General features: G+C 47.1%; 2 protein-coding genes across 16 annotated transcripts in view; one reads left to right on the plus strand and one right to left on the minus strand.

Annotated features, from left to right (window-relative positions):
- The window catches only part of TBL1X (transducin beta like 1 X-linked), a 211,091-nt gene extending 203,672 nt beyond the window's left edge, over window positions 1-7,419 (plus strand). For all 14 annotated transcript variants that reach the window (XM_070257969.1, XM_070257978.1, XM_070257974.1 and 11 more), the window contains 3 exons: window positions 514-679; window positions 2,858-2,959; window positions 3,974-7,419. In XM_070257969.1, coding sequence (XP_070114070.1) covers window positions 514-679; window positions 2,858-2,959; window positions 3,974-4,000 — 295 coding nt within the window. In that variant the 3' untranslated portion in view covers window positions 4,001-7,419. The remainder of the gene's footprint in view (window positions 1-513; window positions 680-2,857; window positions 2,960-3,973) is intronic.
- Window positions 7,420-9,961: 2,542 nt separating this feature from the next.
- Window positions 9,962-24,284, minus strand: part of GPR143 (G protein-coupled receptor 143) — a 48,716-nt gene continuing 34,393 nt past the window's right edge. Inside the window, exons 9-10 of one of the 2 annotated variants that reach the window (XR_011434947.1) lie at window positions 10,968-11,157; window positions 9,962-10,082 (exon numbers count right to left, since the gene is read on the minus strand). Coding sequence is in view for 1 of the 2 variants with exons in the window: in XM_005613969.4 (XP_005614026.3) it covers window positions 11,063-11,157 (95 nt within the window). In the remaining variant the exon portion in view is untranslated. Of the gene's footprint in view, window positions 10,083-10,743; window positions 11,158-24,284 lie in introns of those variants that run through there. The other variant, XM_005613969.4, reaches the window with a different exon arrangement.

Below are 24,284 nucleotides of genomic sequence, written 5' to 3' on the forward strand. Positions count from 1 at the left end.
CTTGTGAGATGCACTATTCTTTTAAACTTGAAAATACCCAAAACGCGCAGCCCTCGGCAGTGTGACTGCCTATTTGGAGGCGATTGTATTTTAATCCCGTTGGATTAAAATTTCTATTCACTCATGCTATTTTTTCAAATTTCGCTATCAGCATTATCTCAGTTGATAACAATAGATGTTGTGTTTTAAATTATAGGAGCATTTTAAGAAATGTGGTAAATATTCTACAAAACTATTTGTCATTCGTACTTATAGAAAATGCAGATATCAATTTGTTTCCCTAATAGCACCAAGAAAAAAAAGAAAAGAAAGGAAAGATTTGTTTTATAACTGTGGCTTTGTTTTCAATACGTCTGAGTCACATTTTAGAAGAGAAAAAGTATACCATTTATTTTCTCTTGAAACATAAAAGCTCGGAAAGAAAAACAGCTCACAATGCCTGTTAAATGTCTTAGAGAAACAGAAAGAAACCACCGTGTTTCTGTGCTGATGTTTTCTCTCTCGTCTTTCTAGTGCTTCGTTTGATTCCACGGTTCGACTGTGGGATGTCGAGCGAGGTGTTTGCATCCACACGCTAACCAAGCATCAGGAACCTGTCTACAGTGTAGCTTTCAGCCCTGACGGGAAATATTTGGCCAGCGGCTCCTTTGACAAGTGCGTGCATATCTGGAATACTCAGGTAATGCCCCGATTCCTGTGGCCGAATCCTTTCTGAAAGCAACACCCAGAGAATCATATTTTCGGTGACCCAGGCTCAGAACAGCACCTGGGGATTTCATGCTCAGGAATGAGTTGCCTCAGACGGAGCCTTGAAGCAAACCCCACCTCCCCAGGCAGACCCCAGGCCGAATGCCGTCTGCCCTGTGCTCCGTATGGGCTGTAGGTCTTCCCCCCAGAGACCCCCACTGTCCTCTGTTACTTCTTCTGAGTCCCTGGTGTGAAACCTTCTACTTGCCTCATCCTTTTCCGGGGCACAAACAGTTATTTCTGAAAAGTGTAGCCCAGTCATCTTATTGCCAGAGATGCTGCCCTCTGGGTACTAAAGTTGGGGCGAGACATGTCTGTCCATCTGATCTTTCTGGGGGACCAGCCAACTGAGACAAGGCCAGCCCTGACCTCCCCCGCTCCACAGCAACTTCTGTAGCTTCTCCGTGGAGCGAGTGAGGGAGTACGAAGGAATATTTGTCTGCTGTTGTCATGACAGTTCAGTTCTTCAAATGGAAATATTTTATGTTTGGGTAGCAAAGGTATATCAATATTGGGTTGTCCTGTTAGCAGGACTAAAAGGAGACAGTATTTGAGTAAATGTAGCCAGTAGGGGTATCTCTGGCCACGCTGAGGATAAGAGAATTCTGAATATAGAGTGGAAATGGACGAGAACTAATAGAGTATCAGGTGTTCTGTTGGGCAGTCAGCTCCCGGTTCTCCTGCTGACGAAAGAGAGAAATGGTAGGATGGCTGGAGTCACTGCAAACGGCCAACGATCTCTTTTGGCCTCCAGTGATTGATTAACTGGCCTCCCCTCTCCCCTCTTAATCGACCCAGCTTGCTGATTCCCTTTGGCTTGTTTGACTTTCAGATGGGTTTGCATTCTCAAGTCCATACCCCCTTGTGGCAGGGGAAGGTGATAGATGAGCCAGGTTAACTGGCATGGAGCAGGAGGAGGTCCACTGAGACCTCAGGCTTCCCAGGGACTGCCTGACATGAACCACATCCTCTCAGGCAGAGAGAGGTAATAGTGGACCCTATGTGGCCTGGCATGGAGCTGAGCCTCACAGCCCTAGATAGGCTGCTCGGAAAACATGCATCCCGGAAATAAGGTGTGAGAGTCTGTATTCGTGAAACACATACTAGAAATAGTGATGGATCTGTAGAATGACATCATTGACAAATGACATGATTGGTTAGGTACCGCCTACTGTCAAAAATTACTCATCAAATTAGTTCACTCTGTTTTTATTTTTTGAAGATTGGCCCTGAGCTAACGTCTGTTGCCAATCTTCCTCTTTTTCTTTTTCTCCCCAAAGCCCCAGTACATAGTTGTATATCCTAGCTGTAAGTCATTCTGGTTCTTCTGTGTGGGACGCTGTCTCAGCATGGCCTGATGAGCGGTTTGTAGGTCCACGCCCACGATCTGAACTGGCAATCCCCAGGCCGCCAAAGTAGAGCATGCAAACTTAACTTCTCGGCCATGGGGCCAGCCTCAGTTCACCCCTTTTTTTTTCTCTCCCCAAATCCCCCCAATACATAGTTATATATTTTAGTTGTGGGTCCTTCTAGTTGTGGCATGTGAGACGCCACCTCAATGTGGCCTGACGAGCAGTGCCATGTCCTCACCCAGGATCTGAACCAGCGGAACTCTGGGCCGCCGCAGCGGAGCGTGCAAACTTAGCCAGTCGGCCATGGGGCCGGCCGCCTCACCCCTTTTTTACAAATCACAAAACTCTTTGAGCCATTTTAAAGCTCATTTTAATCCTCAGTGACGTGGATGCCTTCTCTAAATATAGAAAAATATATAATATTGTTGACTTGTTCCTCACCTAGTTCCTGTCTTGTACGAAGGGCTGCCTGAGTCTCCTGCCACCAGTCATTGGCTGGCCATGGCCCTGGGAGGGTGACCTGGGCTGAAATGTGGAGGTGGATTCTGTGGGCAGCCATAGGTCACTTCCACTCCCCATTGTAGCAAGTCTGAGAGAGACATGTCTCCAGCCACCAGTGTTTTCTGAAAACTCTTTTAACTTCCATTCATGTGAAAATTTTTGTGATAACGCATGGGGGTGGCGAGGAGTGCCCATCCCGCCACATCAGTGTGCTAAGTGCCCCCTGCGTCATGAGTGACGATTGCTTTGCTTTGCAGAGTGGAAGTCTCGTCCACAGCTACCGTGGCACTGGCGGCATCTTTGAGGTTTGCTGGAACGCCCGAGGGGACAAAGTGGGCGCCAGTGCGTCCGACGGCTCTGTAAGCAGCACCTATGGTTTGCTGGGGAGTGGAGGGCGGAAAGACGCAAAGCCAGGCAGCTGACACCACGTGTGCTTCCGGGGAGTGTGATGGGTCCTTGTCTTCGAGGGCCACAGCAGGCACTCAACAGACGTGTACTGGGTGAAGGAAACTTCTGGGTGGATCCTGTTGGGTTGGCACCACATCTGAGAATGGCCGTCTCTTCCTCCCTTCCAGAATGTCATTCCAGTGGACGTTTTCTCAGTGAAATTGGTGGTTCTCAACCAGGGTGATTCTGGCCCCCTGAGGAGGATAGGCAATGTCCGGAGGCATTTTTCTTGTCACTATTTTGGTGGGGGGGTGCTACTGGCATCTAGTGGGTGGAGGCCAGGGATGCTGCTAAATCTCCTACAATGCACAAGATGGCACCACAAAAGAAGTATCTCGCCCCAAATGTCATTGGTGCCAAGGCTGAGAAACTTGCTCCTGCCTTAGTTCTGTGATTGTGCCCCCAACCTGGGCCCTCTGGTGATAAAGGCGTGACCTCTGATTCCACAAGTCTCCCTGGTTTCAGTGGCCCTTTTCTGATCACGTGATCACACAGCTTCTTGATTCACCCCTGAACTTGAGATTGCTCTGAGCTCTAAGGCAGGGGGCAGTGGGCTGGCTGGCCGAGTGTCCACATGGCCCCTAAATGTTCTCACAGGCTTGAGTTGTCATCTGCCCTGCCACATAGGTGTCTGGTCTGTGACACCTGCTGGTGGTCACTGTCACCCCATTACTTCCTAGCATTGCCCTTGACTTGGCTTTTCCCCTTTGTGCTATTTGCTTGGGGTTGGTTGGTCAGATCCTCAGACACTAACCTGTTATTAGAGCTTCTCTGAACCATCATGACTATGTGCCAATAAAACTTTATTTATACGAAGTGAGTAGTGGGCTGGATTTGGCCCGTGGGCCATATAGTTTGCCAGCCTCTGCTCTAAAAACGTCATTGTGTTGTCTCTCAAGATAACAGCGCCTTCTCTTTCCTTCCAGGTGTGTGTTTTAGATCTGCGAAAGTAAACACAAAATATTGTAGAAAAAAGCAAAGAGTTCTAACGGACCAGCAGCAAACGTGTGGGGTTCAGCACCCTCAGACAGTCCTGTCAGCTCCCAAACTGTACGAACTTGACTTGGTTAGAGTGGACTTTGGAATCCACTCATCCCTGGCCGCAGGAGTCTATATTTTGTCGTAACCTTCATCAAGAAGTTTCAAACAGAAACATACACACAGTCATATTGAAAGGGGAAAGAATGGTTTCCACCTGGAACGTTCAGCCTGCACACGAAGCTACCAGCCAGACAGTGCACGGTTTGGGTTCCATCCAGAACAGGCTCTGATGGCTAAGAGGAAAAAAAAAAGCTGTGCCAAATAAAGAAAAAAAGAGAAAAGTGCTGTGATAAACCAAAAGGAAAGGGGAAAAAAATTCCTCCATGTGGAGGGTTTTTTTTTCCCCTTAACAATTTGGACACTACAGTTGCTCTCACAAAAGATGTTCAAAGACCAGTTTGTACCGATGAAACGTGCATTTGTAATCCCAACACTTTGTATTTTCTAGAATCTTCTTTGTCCAGTGGTTTTTCTATTGGCTGGAATCCTGTCGTTTGGGGGCCTTTCATCTGAGATGGAAACTGTGTTTGGCTTGTTGCTTCCTTCCTCCTGTTTTCTGCCCCTCCCCGTCTTTCCTTTGTTCGGTGTGGTTGCGATTTGCAGTCCACGCTCAGTAGATGCAGCCTCGTGGACACGACGACAAAATCTTTGACACGACGATAAAAATCTTTGACGGACAGCTTTCTCCCTCCCCCGGCCCCCACCCCCCTCTCTGTGTCCCTCTCTCATAGTTGCTTCAGATCCTAGGTCTCAAGGGCACTTTGGGCGCATAAGTGCTTTATGTAAGAAGGTAGGGCAGGGGGACTTTTTACAGAAGAAAAAAAATGACTTATAAGAGAAAGAGCCCGGAGTATTTTTGGAAAAAGAAAATATTTTTATGTTAAAGCAATTTTAAAATCCGAAAAGGGCCATCAGACATAGAGAGCTTTGTGTGATTCATATTTTAAATAAGTTTTAGGAAGCCACAGGCAGGGGCTGAGGTAGCTTTTCCCTCTCCCTTCAGCTTCATGAGAGGTGGTTGGCACTCTGGGCAGAAGAGAGTCAGTCCTTGGCTCGGCAGCCACAGAAGAGGCCCCGCTCTGTGGCTCCAGGACGAGCAGGCGTCCTTTGGGGCGCGGCCACCTTCGGAGCTGGCAGGAGAGAAGCGAAAAACAGGACCCTCTGGCCCCGAGAAGCATTCCCCAAACCTGACGGTACCGAAGAAGCCATCAGAACCGACAGCCCGGCTCAGGCTACATCTTTTTTGACATATTTTTCGCAGCAGTGTAACTACCAATGGCCGCTTCACCGAGAGCAGGCTGGCAGGTCCTTGCCAGGCTGACGATGAGGGCCCCTGGATCTCACTTGGTCTGTTAATGACAAAAATGCACGGAGATGGAAGATTTTTCAACCCTGAAGGTAAATTCTCTAGGTAGAATGTCACTAATAATTTCTGCCATTTTCATCATTTCCTTCCCTCACAAGGGACTAGGAGAAAGCTTTTCTTTATTTTAATAGTGAATCTTTTTACTGTTTTTAAAAAGTTAGACATGGTTTTGTGTTCCTAGAGGAGTTTCCCTTCCTTGGATCAGGTGACCTTTGTACTCTTGTTGTCATACCCCGCCGCTGACCCATCGGTTAAATTAGCCGGGGAAAGGACTGGAGGCCTGGGCGTCTTCTCTCATCCTCTGCCTGCGGGTGGAGGAAGGGATGGGGAGGTTGGCCAGGCCTGGGGGCGCTGGCAGTGGGCAGGTTTCAGCGGGGGTGTGTTCCAGCAACGAAACAGGATGTTATTCAGAGGTGGCGTCCATCCGTGGAGCCACAAGGCCACCGTCAGGGCAGAGTGCAGGCCTCCTGCAGAACTTGGAGGGTGCCGGGACCAGCTGTGGGAGCCAGGCCGCGTTCGTCCTTCTCAGATCACGGGTGGGCCTCCACGTGGATATGCGAATTACTCCAGCCCCAGCTGTGGAAGACCAAAGAGCGCTCTGTTGATTTCTTCGGTAGTTGATTCAGACTCTGTTACTAAACGCTTAGCAAAGGTCAGAGTTCTGTGGGGTCACCCATCTTTGAAGCTAGCAGGCACCCCCAGGTACATTGATAGTTTCCTGACCCAAGAAATCATTAGGCTTGGGATGTAGTTTGTGGGGGTCCAGATGAACACCATCTTGACCCCTCCCCAAATAAAAATGTATTCATCTCTGCAGAGCCTCAGCTGTCGAGGGTCGGCCCGTGGTCAGGACACGGCTTGTATGTGACAGGCCGCACACTGCTGTGGGGTGGCGATGGTAGGACGTACTATAAGGGGCTCACTAGACAATCCACACGTAAAGGTCGTAGCCAGGGTCTCGCTGAAGTGTTGGCTTTAGCCACTTGACAGATCTGAACCACTTGGGAATGGTTAGGTGGGAGCCAAGGGCTGCGAGGCATGGACCACATGGGCTTGATCCTCTGCACAGAAGTGAACCTGACAATGATGGAGGCAGACTGTCCACATCCCTGGCTTCGTGACCAGCCATCGGAGGGGAGCTCACCGCAGGCCACACGGGGGACCAAGCCTGAGAACGCAGTCGGCGCCCCTCAGATCCATCCCCGTTCTCAGCAGAATGACAGCTATTGATTGCACCTCTGATGTTTGCCTGCCAGTGTACGCCCTGCCGGAAAAGTCAGGACCTTGAGCTTTGTCCTCAAGGGGTGGCCCATGGGAGTGATAGTGTTTGACGTTGTTTACAGCGCTTAAAAATTGTGAGTGATGCTCAAGTCTTAGTGACCAAATTTAACCTTGATTCTGAAAACAGACGTATCCAGAACCTTCTGTTGGGTTTGAAGTGACCAAGAGCACACCCCGCACACACCTGGGACGGATGCTGTGCCCCACCCCGGGGACGTTACAGGGTTTCACCCCTCTGACCCCACACGACAGCTAGGACTTGACTTTCGTTTTGTCTCTAAAGATAGATCACGGAGCCAAGGGAAGTGCACTTTGTCAAACGTAAGCGTCTGCTTTGTTCCTTGTTATTTCTCTCTTTTCTAACCTTTTGTTCCACCTTTTTTTTAATCGTGTTTCTTGTCAAATGCAGAAATGTTACTTCCGCCACTCTCTGATGTTTCGAATTCTGGCTTCTGCGGTTTTTATTGTCTGTGTCAGACGTGCAGCCAGATGTGGTTCTCTGTCAGCCTTTCCCAGATTCTGTTCCATCCACATTGACCCCCGTTCTGTTCTCCCTCCACCCCACTCACCCTCACGCTCTCTGAGAAAAAGAATCACCTTGTGTGTTGTAGCTCATTTGTTTCAAGAGAGAATCAACAGATCATATTCAGTGTGTTGAATAAATTGCTCTATTTTGATATTAGAGAACTTGGTGGGTGTGTTTTCTTCATCTCGCCCGGGAGCTCTTGGGCTCACGTCAACACCGATGAGTGAATTTCTCAGAAGAAAATAACTTAAATGCTTCTTTCAGGATTGCCCTGCTGAAGTGGGGCAAAGTGGCCTGACCCCGTGCTGTGGGAGGAGCCAAAGCAAATGAATTTTGTCAGTGGGTTGGTTGGTTGGGAGTCCGAGTTCAAGGATTATCTCTGAGTAATTAGAAGATCCTCAAGTCACAGGCTATGGGGGACTTGACCTTTCCTTGAGCACGATGCTGACTCATGCTCAGCAAACATTTATTGACATCTGCTCTGTGCCAGGCTCTTCCAGGTGTTTCCCTTTATGCCGCGTGAATCAATCGGTGGGTGTTAGGTGACTGAGTCGGTTAATGGGTGCTGCTATCCCCGTGGGGGGGGGGGGCAGCTGACTCTGAGAGGGGGTGAGGCGGACTGCATTTTGCTGTACAACTGAGTCACAAAGCAGGTCATGGTGTCATTTTCCTTTAATCCCAACTTGATCCCGCACTAGCACAAAGCAGAGGGCTGGAGCCATCCCTGCCTCTCTGGGTCCCACTATTGACTGGGGTAGAGCCTGCTTATTTTTCTCTTCTTTTAACCAAGTTGACCAGGCATGTTACCCCGTGGTGGATTTGGGGGCAGTTCTGAGCACCCTGACCCCTGCTACTGAAGCCACAGGAAGGGCCTGGGAAGAAGCTTGAGGCAGACACACAGCAGGCAGGCAGCACACTATATGACAGAGCGCCCCAGGATCACGGCATGTGTGACGTGTGGCTTTGGTGGCTTCCGCAGCAATGCTGGTAACGTTAATAGCTTTAAAGGGGTTTCTTTCTGCTGTAGAGGAAGCCGGATTGGGGCCACATTGGTGGTCCGGGCTCGGTGCGCCTTTCCTCTTTACACGGAGCCCTTGGCTGCAGTGATTCGAAAAGTGTTTGCCTTCGTTGAAGCTCCGCTTATTTATTTTGAAAATCTAAGCTTCCACTCACTGAACAGAGAACTTTCTTTTTTAACGGCCCACATCGTGGTGCTGTTCCTAAAGGATGCTTGAGACCGTTTGTCGTATGCTCAGAAAGTCGTCTGTACCTGTGGCTGCCAACAGTTGGTAACTACTGACGGAGACCTGGAAATCACTTTGTGACATGCACGAAAAGAGGCAGGAAGTGGCGGGGAGTGGATTTCTGCCCTTACAAAACACAAAATTTGGCTGGATGATTTTTTCCCAGCTTGGCTCCTTTTTCTCTGAAGTGTCTTAGCCACTGGCAAGGTCACCAAGGCCAGAGGTTGCAGTTCCACCTGGAGGGTGCTGGGGGCAGGGCACAGGGGACCCTGGGGAGAGGGCAGGGACCATGTTATTGACAGTGTTCCCTCCCACTTGAAGTTAGTGCTCCGGAGAATGGGGCCTCTGATTAGAAATACAGTCATTCTCAAGCAAAGTTATGGAGAAACACCCCAGGAGGCAATCTGTTCATACGCACACAACTGTAAAGGACCAGGCGATCATTGGACTAGGGAGGCGTCAACTCATGAAGTAGTTTATGGTGTGACTGGCCAATAAATTAAAGTCAAATAGAAGCCACCTGATAAGAGCAGCCGCATCTTTCACCCAAACTACACTCGCAGCTACACCTGTGTCATGTGTGGCCAAGCCAAACTCCCAGCTGGTGGTCCCAGTTCCCTCGCCTCTTCAAGGACTTCTCCCAGGTCATTGTCCCCTCCCTCACATCATCGTTACTGCTTTCTCTTCCCTGGATCGTTCCCTTTAGCCTCCCAGTGTACTCTAGTGTCTCCCATCTCTAAACAGTAAAGACCAGACATCCCTCTGCAGCAACCAGCCCTATGGGGAAATTGCCTAAAACCAAGCATTGTCCATCTTCTCGTTCATTTGTTTGCTCAATTACGTCTCTCTTATTCCCTGGACTGACTTGCTCCACCACGTCGCCGATGCTCATCTGTGCATCCCCAGTGCCAAGTCATAGCTCAGCGCCTGGCAAGGAGCGACGAGAAGGTACGGACAACCTCTCACTCAGCTCGGCCCCATTGAAACCTCCATGCCAGCTGGTGATGCCGATCCCCAGCTAGGAGGAATTACATTAACTGGACAATCAGATCAGTCAGGGTTCCGAACCTGACTCTGGCACATGTAAGCCAAAAAGAACGGGTGAGGACACTGGGCAGCTCTGCGGAACCAGGCTTGGAGGCCATGCAGACAGAACAGCCAAAATAAGGCTACAGGATTGGACCTATGCAGGTAACATGGGGCACGGCCACAGCACCGGGGGTGCTACCCACACCCTCATACTGAACCAGCCCCAAAGCACACCCAAGCTGCCTCCCAAAGCAGACACGTCCGCTGCCCAGCTGCTGCCACTCCCCCTCCAGAAACACATCTCCGAGGCCCATTCCCTGGGGCACTGGCTTCTACCTCAAAGACTTGGGACACGTGTCTCATTGGCTCTGCCAAGTCCTGTGCCCTCTTCTAGCTGAAAGGGAGGCTGGGAAAGTGAGAAGCTGGCCTCTTGGCCTCTGGGGTGAGGGTGGGACTGAGCCTCACCTGCTTGGGGAGCATCCTCCAATGGGGAGAGGCTTCTGAGGCCGGGAGCAGACCAAATGTCACCATGCAGATGCAGAACACATCTGGAAAAGCAAAAACCCCTTCAGGTCATAATGCTTTGGATCAAAGTGGGTGTGCTCCAGCACAGGCCCACCCTTAGGGATGTGCAGCCCCCGGGCACTACGGTCACGGTCACCGTGTACCCTGAACCCATCTGCAGCCATGCGACTCTCCAAAAGTACAAGTCCAGAAACATCCTGGACAGCTTTCCTAGGGGAAAGGGAGTCCTAATCTCATGTGAAGGAGGTGTCATGTGGCAGGGCTGTCTGCAGTGTCCTGAGACAATAGTGTTATCTTGTTTTTTTATAGACATAGCTGGGTGGCTTGCAAATCCAATGCATACTACAATATTTTCACCAAAAAAATATATATACTATATATTTATTTCAGCTGATGGAAATAAAGAGATTTAGGCAATGATCTGTGCATAAACCAGGTTCCAAGGATTCCTTAGACTGTCATTGCTCGACACAGCATGGGGACCAAGGGCTCAGTTAGTGATTGGAGCCAGCCCCCCTCTCCGCCCCCTAGTGGTGCAGGAAGATCGTGCTGTGCTGCCGCTCCCTGGTGCCCCCCACTCGTCCTGCTGCTGCTTACCTCACTGCCGTGTGGCATCATCACTCCCTCACTTAGGAGCGCTCGCTAGAGGCATTATACAGACAGAATGCAAGTCAGGCTGGGAGCTCGGTTGCAACTACTTTATTAACTTTTCCCCAGGACCGGGATCCGGCATTTACATTACAGCCAGCCTCAGAAAAACAGAGGGCAACTAAGAGTCTAGAGAAGCTGCTGTTTGGTTTAGAAGGCATTTTCCACTCCCAAGCACCAGCTCGTGGATCAGTTCTCATCACCAAGAGGACCCTCGGGAAGAAGTTCTAATATGGGGTGAGGTTGGGGGGATGCCACACCTGGCAGTGTGGTGACAGGAAGGCGAGAACAGTTCAAAACAAAGAGAGATGTCAACTTTGAGGGATGCGGGGTCTGGACCCATGTCACGTCCCTCTCATAGGTCTCCCTGGGTTTGGGAAAGAGATTTGACCTCATTTTCATGGCGGGACCCACTTGCAATGTGGATTTCAATTGTGCTGGCATCGGAACCTGGAGAGGAAAAGAGAAAAAACTGATGGCGTCAGTGTCCTAGAAGGTTTTTCATAAGCTTCAGAAATGCTGTCTATTAAAAAGAATAATAAAGTTACATGATACGTTCACCTACATTTGATTAAGTCATTTCAAAAGATGAAATAAATCCTAGAGAATCACCAAAGGCACCTGATGTGTGATTCTGCGTCCATCTTCAGGCCCGCCCCTGCCCCTGGCATCCCTTTTTCCAAACCTCTGTGCTGGACAGCTAAACGTGCGTCTCAGAGAGCCGAACCACATGGACGCTGGAGACCAAGTCGAGACCACCCCTGTTGACTCGGGCAGGCTTCGCAGCCCTGTGACACATGCTGTCGGATTTAGACCCACAGATCCCTTCTGTGACTCAGGCTCATCACAGGGCCCCATGGTGGCCTGGCCACCTGACCCCAACTCCAGGAGGTGCCCAAAGGGAGGGAGCCCACTGCCCTCTGTCAAACTAAGACACCTTCCAGTTGTCTCTTCAGGGATGAGACCACAGGGTTTGAGGGCAGAAAAAAAAAGTGGGTAACCATCAGTAGAATGAAAGCAAATGTCACTCCTGCCAAAACAGTACTCCTGGAGGTGACACACCTGCCTCCAGAACCCCGGGAACCCTCTGGAACAGATGGCAGAGTTATTCTGCAAATATTCAGGAGGACCAGCTGTGTGCCAGGTCCTAGGCTGTGTGTGTGGGATACCAAGAAGAAAGACACAAAGAAGGTGGCCTTTTCAACTGTGCATGGGGCAAGTGGCTGCCCTTCAGGAAAATCTCCACATCCTGAGGCCCCTCTACCAGTGCCCTTGCTGACCCCTGCAGCCTCCTCTCGCGTCCTTCTCACTCCCCACCTGCAGGCACACTGGCCTCTCTTCCACGCGCCGAGCTCAGGCCTGCCACCAAGGCTTTGCACAGCCCTTTCTCTGTTTGTCAGCTCTTCAGGTTTCTTTCTGGCTCACTCCTCACTTCCTTCAGGGCTCAATTCAGATGTTATCTCAGCCTCAGGGAGGCATGCAGAACCCCTATCCAAACCCACTCTCCTGCCCCCGCCCTATCTGCTTTTCTTCATAGTACTTTTGCTGCCTGGAATATTCTATTATTATTTGTGTTTTCCCTTCTCTCTCTCCTACAAGAGTGGAGAGTCTCAATGGACAGGGACTTTTTGCATCTTTTTTTAGAATTGTCTGTTTTTTGCTGAGGAAGATTAGCCCTGTGCTAACATCTGTTAGCATTATATGTCTTCCTCCACTTTATATATGCCACCACAGCACGGCTGACAAGTGGTGTAGGTCCATGCCCAGGATCCAAACCCGCGAACCCAGGCCGCCAAAGCAGAAGACACCAAACTTAACCATGATGCCACGGGGCAGCCCTGACTTTGTCTATCTTACTTACCATAGGTTCAGTAGTGCCTCAAATGGCACCTGGCACCTGGAAGGTGCTGGATAAACCACTGTTGACTGGATAAATAGGACAGGGCATGCGCACTGACACCAAGATGCAGCACTAGCACCTTGGAGCATTAATTAAGAATGATGAGCATAAAGGAGGACAGGAACAGGCACAATGTAAGGAGAGACACATGCAGTTTTGGAGGACACTTAAGGAAGAAAAGAGGGAACGTTAAATGGATAAGAGGAGGGGAGAAATTATGGCAACAGGAAAGATATGCTTGGGAATGTTGGGGGAAGCCTGAGTCACAAGAAGAGATGACAATAACACCAAGAAAACACAAGTATGGGACTGCAGTGTCGTCCCCCCGCAAAACCCAGCATGGCCTGTGGGGGGAGGCAGCACTCAGATCTGTCAGACTAAGTATGATGAGCTCCACAAAGAGGGTAAAGGAATTCAGAGGGTGCGTGGAGGACTGGCATCAGGGCCATGGTCCTGGCAGCCAGATCCTGAGGAGAGTTTGGGTTGTCAACAAGGATGGCAGGAGGAGACCTCTTGTTGGAACGGTGGACTTTCTTTTCCTGGAGACTGGACACCAGCTGGGAAGACTTCTAGCAGACACTTCCAGTTTCAGAACCGCATTCCTGCTGGAGAGGCTGATGGCACTTCAAAAAGACTTGATTCTCACAGGGTCACCCACTGTTTATGAGGATGTCCTGGGCTCATGGGAACTTGTGTGCAATTTCTGTGGTCTTTTGAAAAAGACTCTGGGTTGTAGTGTCATATGATGGCTTGTGATCAAGGTCTGGGCTGGGGACACTCCCCCGTGACCTTGCACTTCGGGACATGCTCTGGATCTCGTGACTTTTTAAATGTTCCTGGTTCTTTCATTCTCCCCCTGGGGCTCCACAGAGGAGATCCAGTTGTGCCATAACAACTTTCTCAGGCCCCAGTGCTGCTGGAGCCGAGCCACCTGAGCCAGCCCTGCCTGTGCTAAGTTCAATGGGTGCTCGAAGCTGTGGGCTTTCTAGCAGGCCTGGGTTTCCATGGGTTTTCTCTTATGGTCTTAAAGGTCTCCACAAAGAGAGAATGTGCTGGCTGAGCAAGCCTCTGAGGAGAAAATTCAATGAGGCCATCGGGGTATGGGAGTAATTCTCTATTGGTGCAAGAAATGCAGGTGCCAGCGACCTCATGGTGCCCAAGGGCCAAGCCCCTTCCTAGCAACTCTCTTTAATGAGCCTTGCAAGCCCAGACAGGTTCTTGGGAACTTCCTGGCCCCGCATAGATCTAGGATTTGGGAAGGCATGTTGGACGTTTCCTGTGCCCTCAGCTGCTATTCCTGGATCCCTTGAAAACCATGAAGCCCTACATCAGAAACCCAACCAGTGGGCACTGAGCATGAGCCATAGAGAACATATGACACCTGGGCTTAGATCCCCTTCAAGGTGTTGCATTTGATCTAGCCAGCCTGGCACAGGTGGAGGCCTTGGGGTATACTCTCTTCCACATTCCTCTAGCAACTACAATCCATGGGGCCACCAGGGTTCTGTTCAAGGGGAGAGCAACTGACAGCACAGAAAATCATAGAAGACAAAGAACAGAGATGTATGAGAGAGAACAGAGAAATGAGGAAGTGTGGGAGATACAGGGAATTTGGGAAAAGAATCAAGAATTATGGGAAAGGACAGAATTGTGGTGGGGGGGGGGGACCAGAATAATGGGAGGCAGGGAATTAAGAGAAAGACAAGAATTGTGATAGAAGAGAGAATTGGGGAAACAAGGGATTATGGGGAAGAACAGAAGTGTAGGGAAAAAAATGGGAATTCTGGAGAGAATGAGGAACTGTGGGAGAGAAAGGGAATTTGAGGAGAGACAGAATTGTGAGGGAGAATAAAGAATCATAGAAGAGAGAATTGTGGGAGAAAGAGTATTGTAGGAAAGAACAGAATTGTGGGAAAGAGTGGAGAATTCTGGGAGAGACATGGAATTGTGGGAGGGATAAAGTATTGGGGGACACGGATTATGGGGGAGAAAGGAGAATCGTGGAAAAGAATGGAGAATTGTGGGAGACAGACAATTATGAGAAGGAATTATAGGGGAGAATAGAGAACTTTAGGAGAAAGAGAATTGTGGGAGAGATGGAATGTGGTAGAAAACAGCTTTATAGAAGAAAACAGATTTGTAAGAGACAATGAAGAATCCAGAATTGTGGGAGAAAAGGAGAAACTGGGAAAGAGAATTATGAGAGAAACAGGCTATTGTGGGAGAGACAGAGAATTGTAGGAAATACAAGGGCTCAAAGGAGAGAAAGGAGAATTGTGGGACAAATAGAGTATTATAGGAGAGATGGAATTGTGGGAAAGACAATGGATTACGGGAGAGAATGGAGAATTGTGGGAGAGAAGGAATTATGGGGGATAATAGAGAATTGTAGGAGAGAATTATAGGAGAGACAGTTTGGTTGTAGAAGAGAATGGAGATTTGTGAGAAAGAACAAAGAATGAAGACTTGTGGAGAACATGGAATTGTGGGAAAGGGAATTGTGAGACAAATAAGGCACAGTGGGAGAGACAGGGAAGTATGGGAGAGACATGGAATTGTGTGAGACAGGCAACTGAGAGAGAAGAAATTATGGTTGAGAACAGAGAACTGTAGGAGAAACAGAATTGTAGGAGAGATGGAACATAGGAGAAAACAGAATTGTAGAAGAAAATAGATTTGTGAAAGACAATGAAGAATCCAGAATTACGGGAGAAAATGAGGAATTGTGGGAAACAGGGAATTGTGAAAGAAATAAGGTATTGTGGGAGAAACGGAATTGTGAGAAGAACAAGGGGTTATGGGAGAGACAGGGAATTGTGGGTGAATTAGAGTGTTATGGGAGAGACAGGGAATTGTAAGAGCAACAAGGGGCTATGGGAGAGACAGGGAATTGTGGTAACAACAAAGGGTTAGGGGAGAGAAGGGAATTGTGGGAGAGGAAATAAATTATGGGAGAAATAGAATATTATGGGAGAGAGAGGAAATAGTGGAGAGAGGGATTATGGGGGCAAATGGAGAGATTATGGGGGAAAAGAGAAATTGTGGAGGAGACAAGGCATTACAGGAAAGACAAGGATCATGGGAGAGAAAGGGAATCATGGGAAGGGCAAGGGATCATGAGAAAGAATGAGGAATTGTGAGAGAGACAGGGCACTGTGGGAAAGACAAGGGGTCATGGGAGAGAAAGGGGAATTGTGGGGCAAATGGAGTATTGTGGGAGAGACATGGAATTGTGGGAATGACAAGGGATTATGGGAGAGAAAGGGGAATTGTGGGAATTAAAAGGAGTTATTGGAGAATAAGGGGAATGTGGGAGAGATATGGAATTATGGGAAAGAATGGAGAAATGTGGGACAAACAGGCAATAGTGGGGAAAAAAAGGAATTATGGAGAACAGAACTGTAGGAGAATGACTGCAGGAGAGATGGAATATGGTAGAAAACAGAATTGTAAAAGAAATGGAAATTGATGAAAGACAAGGAAGAATAGAGAATTGTGGGAAAGAAAAGGGGTTATGGGAGAGAAAGAATTGTGGGAAATAATGAAGAATTGTGGAAAAGACAATGGGTTATGGGAGACAAAGGGGAACTGTGGAACAGCTAAGGAATGTGGGAGGAAAAGAATGGAGAATTCTGGGAGTGATAGAGAATTGTGGGAGTGATGGAGAATTGTGAGAATGCCAAGGGATCATGGGAGAGAAGAGGGAATTGTGGGAGAGACAAGGCATTCTGGGAAAGACAAAGGATAATGGGAGTGAAAGTGGAATTGTGAGAGAAGGGAGAATTGAGGAGTGACAGAGAATTGTGGGAATGACAAGGGATCATGGGAAAGAAAAAGGAATTGTGGGAGAGTCAGGGCATTGTGGGAAAGACAAGGGATCATGGGAGAGAATGGAGAATTGTGGGAGTAACAGAATTGTGGGAGTGACAAGGGATCATGGGAGAGAAGAGGAAATTGTGAGAGACTGGGCACTGTGAGAAAGACAAGGGATCATGGGGAAGAAAGGGAAATCCTGGGAGAGAAGGGGAATCATGAGAAAAATGGAGTATTGTGGGAGAGACAAGGAATTGTGTGGAGAACAGAATTGTAGAGAAACAACTGCAGGAGAGATGGACTGTGGTAGAAAACAGAATTGCAGAAGAAAATGTAGTTTTGTGAGGGACAAGAAAAACTTGAGAATTGTGGGAGAGACGGAATTGTAGGAGATAAAGGGGAATTGCGGGAATGAAAAGGGGTTATGGGAGAGTAAGGGGAATTGTGGGAGAGATATGGAATTACAGGAGAGAACAGAAAATTGTGAGAGAGACAGGGCATTGTGGGAAATACAATGAATCATGGGAGAGAAAGAAGAATGGTGGGAAAGAGAATTTTCATAAAGACAAGGGATAATCTGAAAAAAGGGAATTGTGGGAATGATAAGGGGTTATGGGAAGGTAAGGGGAATTATGGGAGAGGCAGAATTTTGGGAAAGAATAGAGAATTGTGGGACAGACAGGCAGTTGTGGGAAAAAAGGAATTATGGAGAAAAGAACTGTAGGAGAACGACTGCAGGAGAGATGGAATGTTGTAGAAAACAGAACTATAATAGAAATGAAGATTTGTGAGAGACAAGGAAGAATAGAGAATTGTGGGAGAGGAAATAGAATTGTGGGAGAGAAGAGGAATTGTGAGAGAGTATGTGAATTGTGGGAGTGACAGATAACTGTGGGAGAGACAAGAGATCATGGGAGATAAGAGGGAATTGTGGGAGAGGACATTGTGGGAAAGACAAGGGATCATGGGAGAGAAAAGGGAATTGAGAGAGAGAAGGGGAATTGTGGGAAAAGTGGAGTATTGGGGGAGACATGGAATTGTAGGAATGACGAGATTATGAGGAAAAACGTGAATTGTAGGAATGACAAGGGGTTATGGGAGAGTAATGGGAATTGTGGGAGAGACATGGATTATGAGAGAGAAAGGAGAATTGTATGTGAGAATGGAGAATTGTAGGAAAGAAGGAATTATGCCAGAGAACAGAAGTGTAAGAAAAACAATTGCAGGAGAGATGGAATGAAGTAGAAAAGAGAATTGTAAAAGAAAAAAAAAGTTTTGTGAGACAAAATAAAGAATCGAGAATTGTGAAGAGATGGAATTGTAGAAGAGAAAAAGATTATGGGGGAGAGAGTGGCATTATGGGTGAGACAGGGAATAATGGGAGAGAATGGAGAATTGTGAGAGAGGAGGAATTGTTAAAAGAACAGAGCACTGTGGGAGAGACATGGAATTGTAGGAAGGCAAGGGGTTAGGGGAGAGATGGAGAATTGTGGGAGAGAGAGAAAATTGTGGGGGCCGGCCCCATGGCCAAGTGGTTAAGTTTGTGCACTCCGCTTCAGCAGCCCAGGGTTTCACCAGTTTGGATCCTGGTTGTGGATGTGGCACCGCTCATCAAGCCATGCTGAGGCAGCATCCCACATGCCACAACTAGAAGGACTCACAACTAAAAATATACAACTATGTACTAGGGCTTTGGGGAGAAAAAGGGAAAAAATTTTTTAAAATCTTTAAAAAAAAGAAAATTGTGGGAGAGAATGGAGAATTGTGGGAAAGAAGGAATTATGGGGGACAACAGAACTGTAAGAATAACAATTGCAAAAGAGATGGAAAGTTGTATAAAACAGAATTGTAGAAGAAATCGAGTTTTGAGAGAGACCACAAAGAATTAAGAATTGTGGGAGGGGCCGGCCCAGTGGCACAGCGGCGAGGGGCACATGTTCCACTTCAGAGGCCCGGGGTTCACTGGTTTGGATCCCAGGTGCAGACAGGGCACCGCTTGGCAAGCCATGCTGTGGTAGGCATCCCACATATAAAGTAGAGGAAGGGGGCCGGCCTGGTGGTACAGTGGTTAAGTGTGCATGTTCCACTTTGGCAGCCTGGGATTGCCAGTTCAGATCCTGGGTGCGGACATGGCACCACTTGACAAGCCATGCTGTGGTAGGCATGCACGTATAAAGTAGAGGAGGATGGGTACAAGTGTTAGCTCAGGGCCAGTCTTCCTCAGCAAAAAGAGGAGGATTGGTGGCAGATGTTATCTCAGGGCTAATCTTCCTCAAAAAAAAAAAAAAGAATTGTGGGAGAGATGGAAGTATAGGAAAGACAAGGGATTATGGGAGAGAAAGGAGAATTGTGGGAGAGATTGGAGAATTGTGGGAGTGACAAGGGATCATGGGAGAGAAAAGGGAATTGTGAGAAAAATGGAGTATTGTAGGAGAAACATGCAATTGTGGGAACCAGGGATTATGGGAAAAAACAGAATTGTGGGAATGACAAGGGGGTATGGGAGAGTAAGGAGAATTGTGGGAGAAACATGGGATGATTGTAGGAGAGGTGGAGAATTGTGGAAGAGAATGGAGAATTGTGGGAAGGATGGAATTGTGGAGGAAAACAGAACTGTAAGAAAAATAACTGCAGGAGAGATGGAAGGTGGTAGAAAACAGAACTGTAGAAGGAAACAGCTTTGTGAAAGACAATCAAGAATCAAGAATTATGGGAGAGAAAGTAGAATTAGGGGAGAGAAGGGGCATTGTGGGAAAGTCTGAAGAATTGTGGGATGGACAGAGAATTGTGGGAATGGTGAGGCATCATGGGAGAGAAGGGAATTGTGGCAAGAATGGAGTATTGTGGGAGAGACATGGATTACAGGAGAGAAAGATTGTAAGGGAGAATGGAGAATTGTAGGAAAGAAGGAAGTATGGGGGAGAACAGAAATGTAAGAGAAGCAATTGCAAGAGAGATGGAACATGGTAGAAAACAGAATTGTACAAGAAATCGAGTTTTGTAAGACACAATGAACAATCAAGAATTGTGGGAGAGACAAGGGATTATGGGAGAGAAAGAATTGTGGGAGAAATTGGAGGATTGTGGGAGTGACAACGGATCATGGGAGAGAAGAGGGAATTGTGGGAGACATAGGGCATTGTGGAAAAGACAAGGGATCATGGGAGAGAAAGGGGCATTGTGGTAACAATGGAGTATTGTGGGAGAAACATGGAATTGTGGGAACCAGAGATTATGGGCAAAAACAGGGAATTGTGGGAATGACAAGGGGGTATGGGAGAGTAAGGAGAACTGTGGGAGAATCATGGAATTGTAGGAGAGGTGGAGAATTGTGGAAGAGAATGGAGAATTGTTTGAAGGATGGAATTGTGGAGGAAAATATAACTGTAAGAGGAATAATTGCAGGAGAGATGGAAGGTGGTAGAAAACAGAATTGTAGAAGGAAACAGAGTTTTGTGACAGACAATGAAGAATCAAGAATTATGGGAGAGAAAGTAGAATTGTGGGAGAGAAGGGGCACTGTAGGACAGTGGAGAATTGTGGGATTGATGGAGAATTGTGGGAATGATAAGGCATCATGGGAGAGAAGAGGGAATTGTAGAAGAGACAGGGCATGGTGGGAAAGACAAGGGATCATGGAAGAGAAGGGGAATTGTGGGAAAAATGGACTATTGTGGTAGTGACACGGAATTGTGGGAGTAACAAGGGATCATGGGAGTGAAGAGAGAATAGTGGGAGAGAAGGGAGAATTAGAGAAAAGACTGGGTTATAGGAGAGAAGGCAGAATTGTGGGACAGATGGGGCACTGTGGGAGAAAGAGAGCAAGAGAGCAAGCATTGTGGGAAAGACAAGGAATTGTGGGAACAAGGCATTATGGGAGACAGGGGAATTGTGGGAATGAGATGGAGTAATAGAGTTGTGGGAGACAAAGTATTATGGGAAAGACCAGGAATTATGGGAGAAATAGGGCATTGTGGGAGACGGGAAAGAATGGGGAATTGTGGGAACAACAAGGGTTTATGGGAGAGACAAGCCTTGTTGGGAAGAGAAAGGATCATGACAAAGGAGAATTGTGGGAGAGACAGGGTATTGCAGGAAAGACAAGAGATCATTGGAAAAAAGGGAACTGTGGGAATAACAAGGGGTTAAGGGAGAGTAAGGGGAATTATGGGAGAGACATGTAATTGTGGGAGAGATGGAGAATTCTGGGAGAGAATAGAGAACTTTCGGAAAGAAGAAATTGTCAGGGAGAACAGAATTGTAAGAGAAACAACTGCAGGAGAGAAGGAATGTGGTAGAAAATAAAACTGCAGAAGAAAACAGTTTTGGCAAAGACAATGAAAAATCGAGAATTGTGAGAGATATAGAGAATTGTGGGAACAACGGGTTATAGGAGAGTCAGGAATTTTGGGAGAGATGGTGAATTGTGGGAACAAGAAATAGTTAGGGCAATAAGAGAATTGTGGGGGAAATAAAATATTGTGGGTAAGACAAGGAATTATGGGAGAAATAGGGCATTGTGGAAGACAAGGGAGAAAATGGGTAATTGTGGGACAGACAAGGAATTGTGGGAACAATAAGGGGTTATGAGAGAGACAAGGGACTTGTGGGAAAGACAATGATCATGGCAGAGAAGGGGAACTGTGAGAAAGATAAGAAATTGTGGGAAAGATAAGAGATCATGGCAAACAAAGAGGAACTGTGGGCAAGACAGAGCATTGTGGGAAAGATAAGGGATTATGGGAAAAAAGGGAATGATGGGAACAACAAGGGGTTATAGGAGAGAAGGAGAATTGTGGGAGTGTATGGAGAATTGTGGGAGTGACAAGGGATCATGGAAGAGAAGGATGAATTGTGGGAGAGACAGAGAATATTAGGAGAGACATGGAATTGTGGGAGAGAATGGGAATTGTAGGAGACTATGAAGAATTGTGGAAGTGACAAGGGATAATGGCAGAGATGAGGGAATTGCGGGCGAGACAGAGTATTTTAGGAGAGGCAAGGGATTATCGTAGAAAATGTAGAATTGTGGGAGAGAAGGAGAATTCTGGGAGAGGATGGAAGATTGTGGTTCAGAACAGAGACTGGTGGGAGAGACAAGAAATTATGGAGGGAAGTAGAATTGTGGGAATGACAAGAGATTATGGGAGAGCAAGGGGAATTATGGGAGAGACATGAAATTGTGGGAACAACAAAGGGTTAGGGGAGAGAAGGGGAAATTTTGGGAGAGGAAAGGAATTATAGGAGAAACATAATATATGGGAGAGAGGGGAAATAGTAGACAGAAGGATTGTGGGGGAGAACTGTGGAAGATAGGCAAATGTGAGACAAGGGAATTAAGTGTGGCTGGAAACAGAATGTGGGAGAAACAGAATTGTAGGAGAGATTAAATGTGGTAGAAGACAGGATTGTTGAGGAAAATGGATATTTGTGAGAGACAAAGAAGAATCCAAAATTGTGGGAGAAATTGTGGGAAAGAGAATTATGAGAGAAATAGGCTATCGTATGAGAGACGGGGAATTAGGGGAAAGATAAGTTTTCATGGGAGAGAGGGAAATCGTGGGAGAAATAAAGTATTACGGGAAAGACAGGGACTTGTGTGAGAAATGCAGCAGTGTGGGAGAAACAGAACATTGTGGGAGATAATGGAGCATTGGGAGATACACAATTGTAGGAGACAAGGAATTATGGAGGAGAACAGAAAACTGTAATAGAGAATTGTTGGAGAAACAATTCTGGAGAGTGAGAATGTGGTGGAAAACAGTTGTAGAAGAAAATGAAGATTTATGAGAGACAATAAAGAATCCAAAATCATGGGAGAAAATGGGCAATTGTGGGATGGAATGTGGAAACATGAGAGAAATAGGGTATTGTGGAAAGACAAGAGATTATGGGGGAAAAGGGGGGGTTTGTGAGAGAGGCAAGGTATTGTGGGAAAGACGTGGATCATGGAAGAGAAGGGGAATTGTGGGAAAGGGAACTGTGGGAAAGACAAAGATCACGGGAGAGAAGGGGAATTGTGGAAAAGACAGAATTGTGGGAAAGACAAGAGATCATGGGAAATTGGAGAAACAGCGCATTGTGGGAAAGACGGATCATGGGAGAGAGGGGAATTGTGGGAGGGAACAGGAATTGTGAGAAAAGTGGAGTATTGTGAGAGATGTGGAATTGTGGGAATGACAAAGGATTATGGGGAAAATGATGAATTGTGGGAATGACAAGGGGTTATAGGAGAGTAGGGGTAATTGTGGGAGAGACATGGATTATGGCAGTTAGGAGAATTGTGGGAGAGAATGGAAAATTGTGGGAAACAAGGAATTATGGGTGAGAACAGAACTGTAAGAGAAAATTGCAGGAGAGATGGAATGTGGAAGAAAACAGAATTAAAGAAAATGGAGTTTTGTGAAAGATAAGGAAGAATTGAGAATTGTGCAAGAGACAGAGAATTGTGGGAGAGAATGGAGAATTGCAGGAGTGACAAGGAATCATGGGTGAGAAGAGGGAATTGTGGGAAAGATAGGGCATTATGGGAAAGATGGGATTATGGAAGAAAAAGAGGAATCATGGCAAAAATGAAGTATTGTGGGAGAGACATGGATTACAGGAGAGAAAGAATTGTGGGAAAGAATGGAGAATTGTGGGAAAGAAGGAAGTATGGGGGAGAACAGAAATGTAAGAGAAACAATTGCAAGAGAGATAGAACATGGTAGGAAACAGAACTGTACAAGAAATCGAGTTTTGTGAGACACAATAAAGAATCAAGAATTGTAGGAGAAACAAGGGATTATGGGAGAAAAAGGAGAATTGTGGGAGAGAAAGGAGACTTGTGGGAGAGAATGGAGAACTGTGGGAGAGATCAGAGAACTGTGGGAGTGCCAATGGATCGTGGGAGAGAAGAGAGAATTGTGGGAGACACAGGGCATTGGGGGAAAGACAAAGGATCATAGGAAAGAAAGGTGAATTATTGGGAAAATGTGGAGTATTGAGGGAGAGACATGTAAGTGTGGGAACAAGAGATTATGGAAAAAGATGGGGAACTGTAGGAATAACAAGGGGTTATGGGAGAATAAGGAGAATTGTGGGAGAGACATGGAATTGTGGGAGAGGTGGAGAATTGTGGGAGAGAATGGAGAACTGTGTGAAGGACGGAGTTGTGGGGGGAAACAGAATTGTAAGAGAAATAGCTGCAGGAGGGATGGAATGTGGTAGAAAACAGAATCATAGAAGGAAACAGAGTTTTGTGACAAACAATGAAGAATCAAGTATTATGGGAGAGAAAGTAGAATTGTGGGAGAGAAGGGGCATTGTGGGAGAGTCTGGAGAATTGTGGGATTGATGGAGAATTGTGAGAATGACAAGGCATCATGGGAAAGAAGCGGGAATTGTGGGATAGAAGGGACTTGTGGGAGAGAAGAGGAATCGTGAGCAAATGGAGCATTGTGGGAGTGACGTGGAATTGTGGGAATGACGGGATTATGGGAGAGAAGAGACCATTGTGGGGGAGACAGGGCATTGTGGGAAAGACAAGAGCTGATAGGAGAGAAGAGAATTGTGGAAGAAAAGGGGAATTGTGGGAAGAATGGAGTATTGTGGGAGTGACATGGAATTGTGGGAGTAACAAGGGATCATGGGAGAGAAGGGAGAATTATGGGAAAGATGATGGGTTATGGCAGAGAAGAGGGAATTGTGGGACTGACAAGGGATCATGGGAGAGAAGAGGGAATTATGGGAGAGACAGGGAATTGTGGGAAATACAAGGGATCAGGGCAGTGATAAAGGAGTGTGGGAAAAATGGAATATTGTGGCAGTGACATGGAATTGTGGGAATGACAAGGGATTATGGGGGAAAAGGAGAATTGTGTGA

Source organism: Equus caballus, chromosome X (genome assembly GCF_041296265.1).
Source record: "Equus caballus isolate H_3958 breed thoroughbred chromosome X, TB-T2T, whole genome shotgun sequence".
NCBI lineage: Eukaryota > Metazoa > Chordata > Mammalia > Perissodactyla > Equidae > Equus > Equus caballus.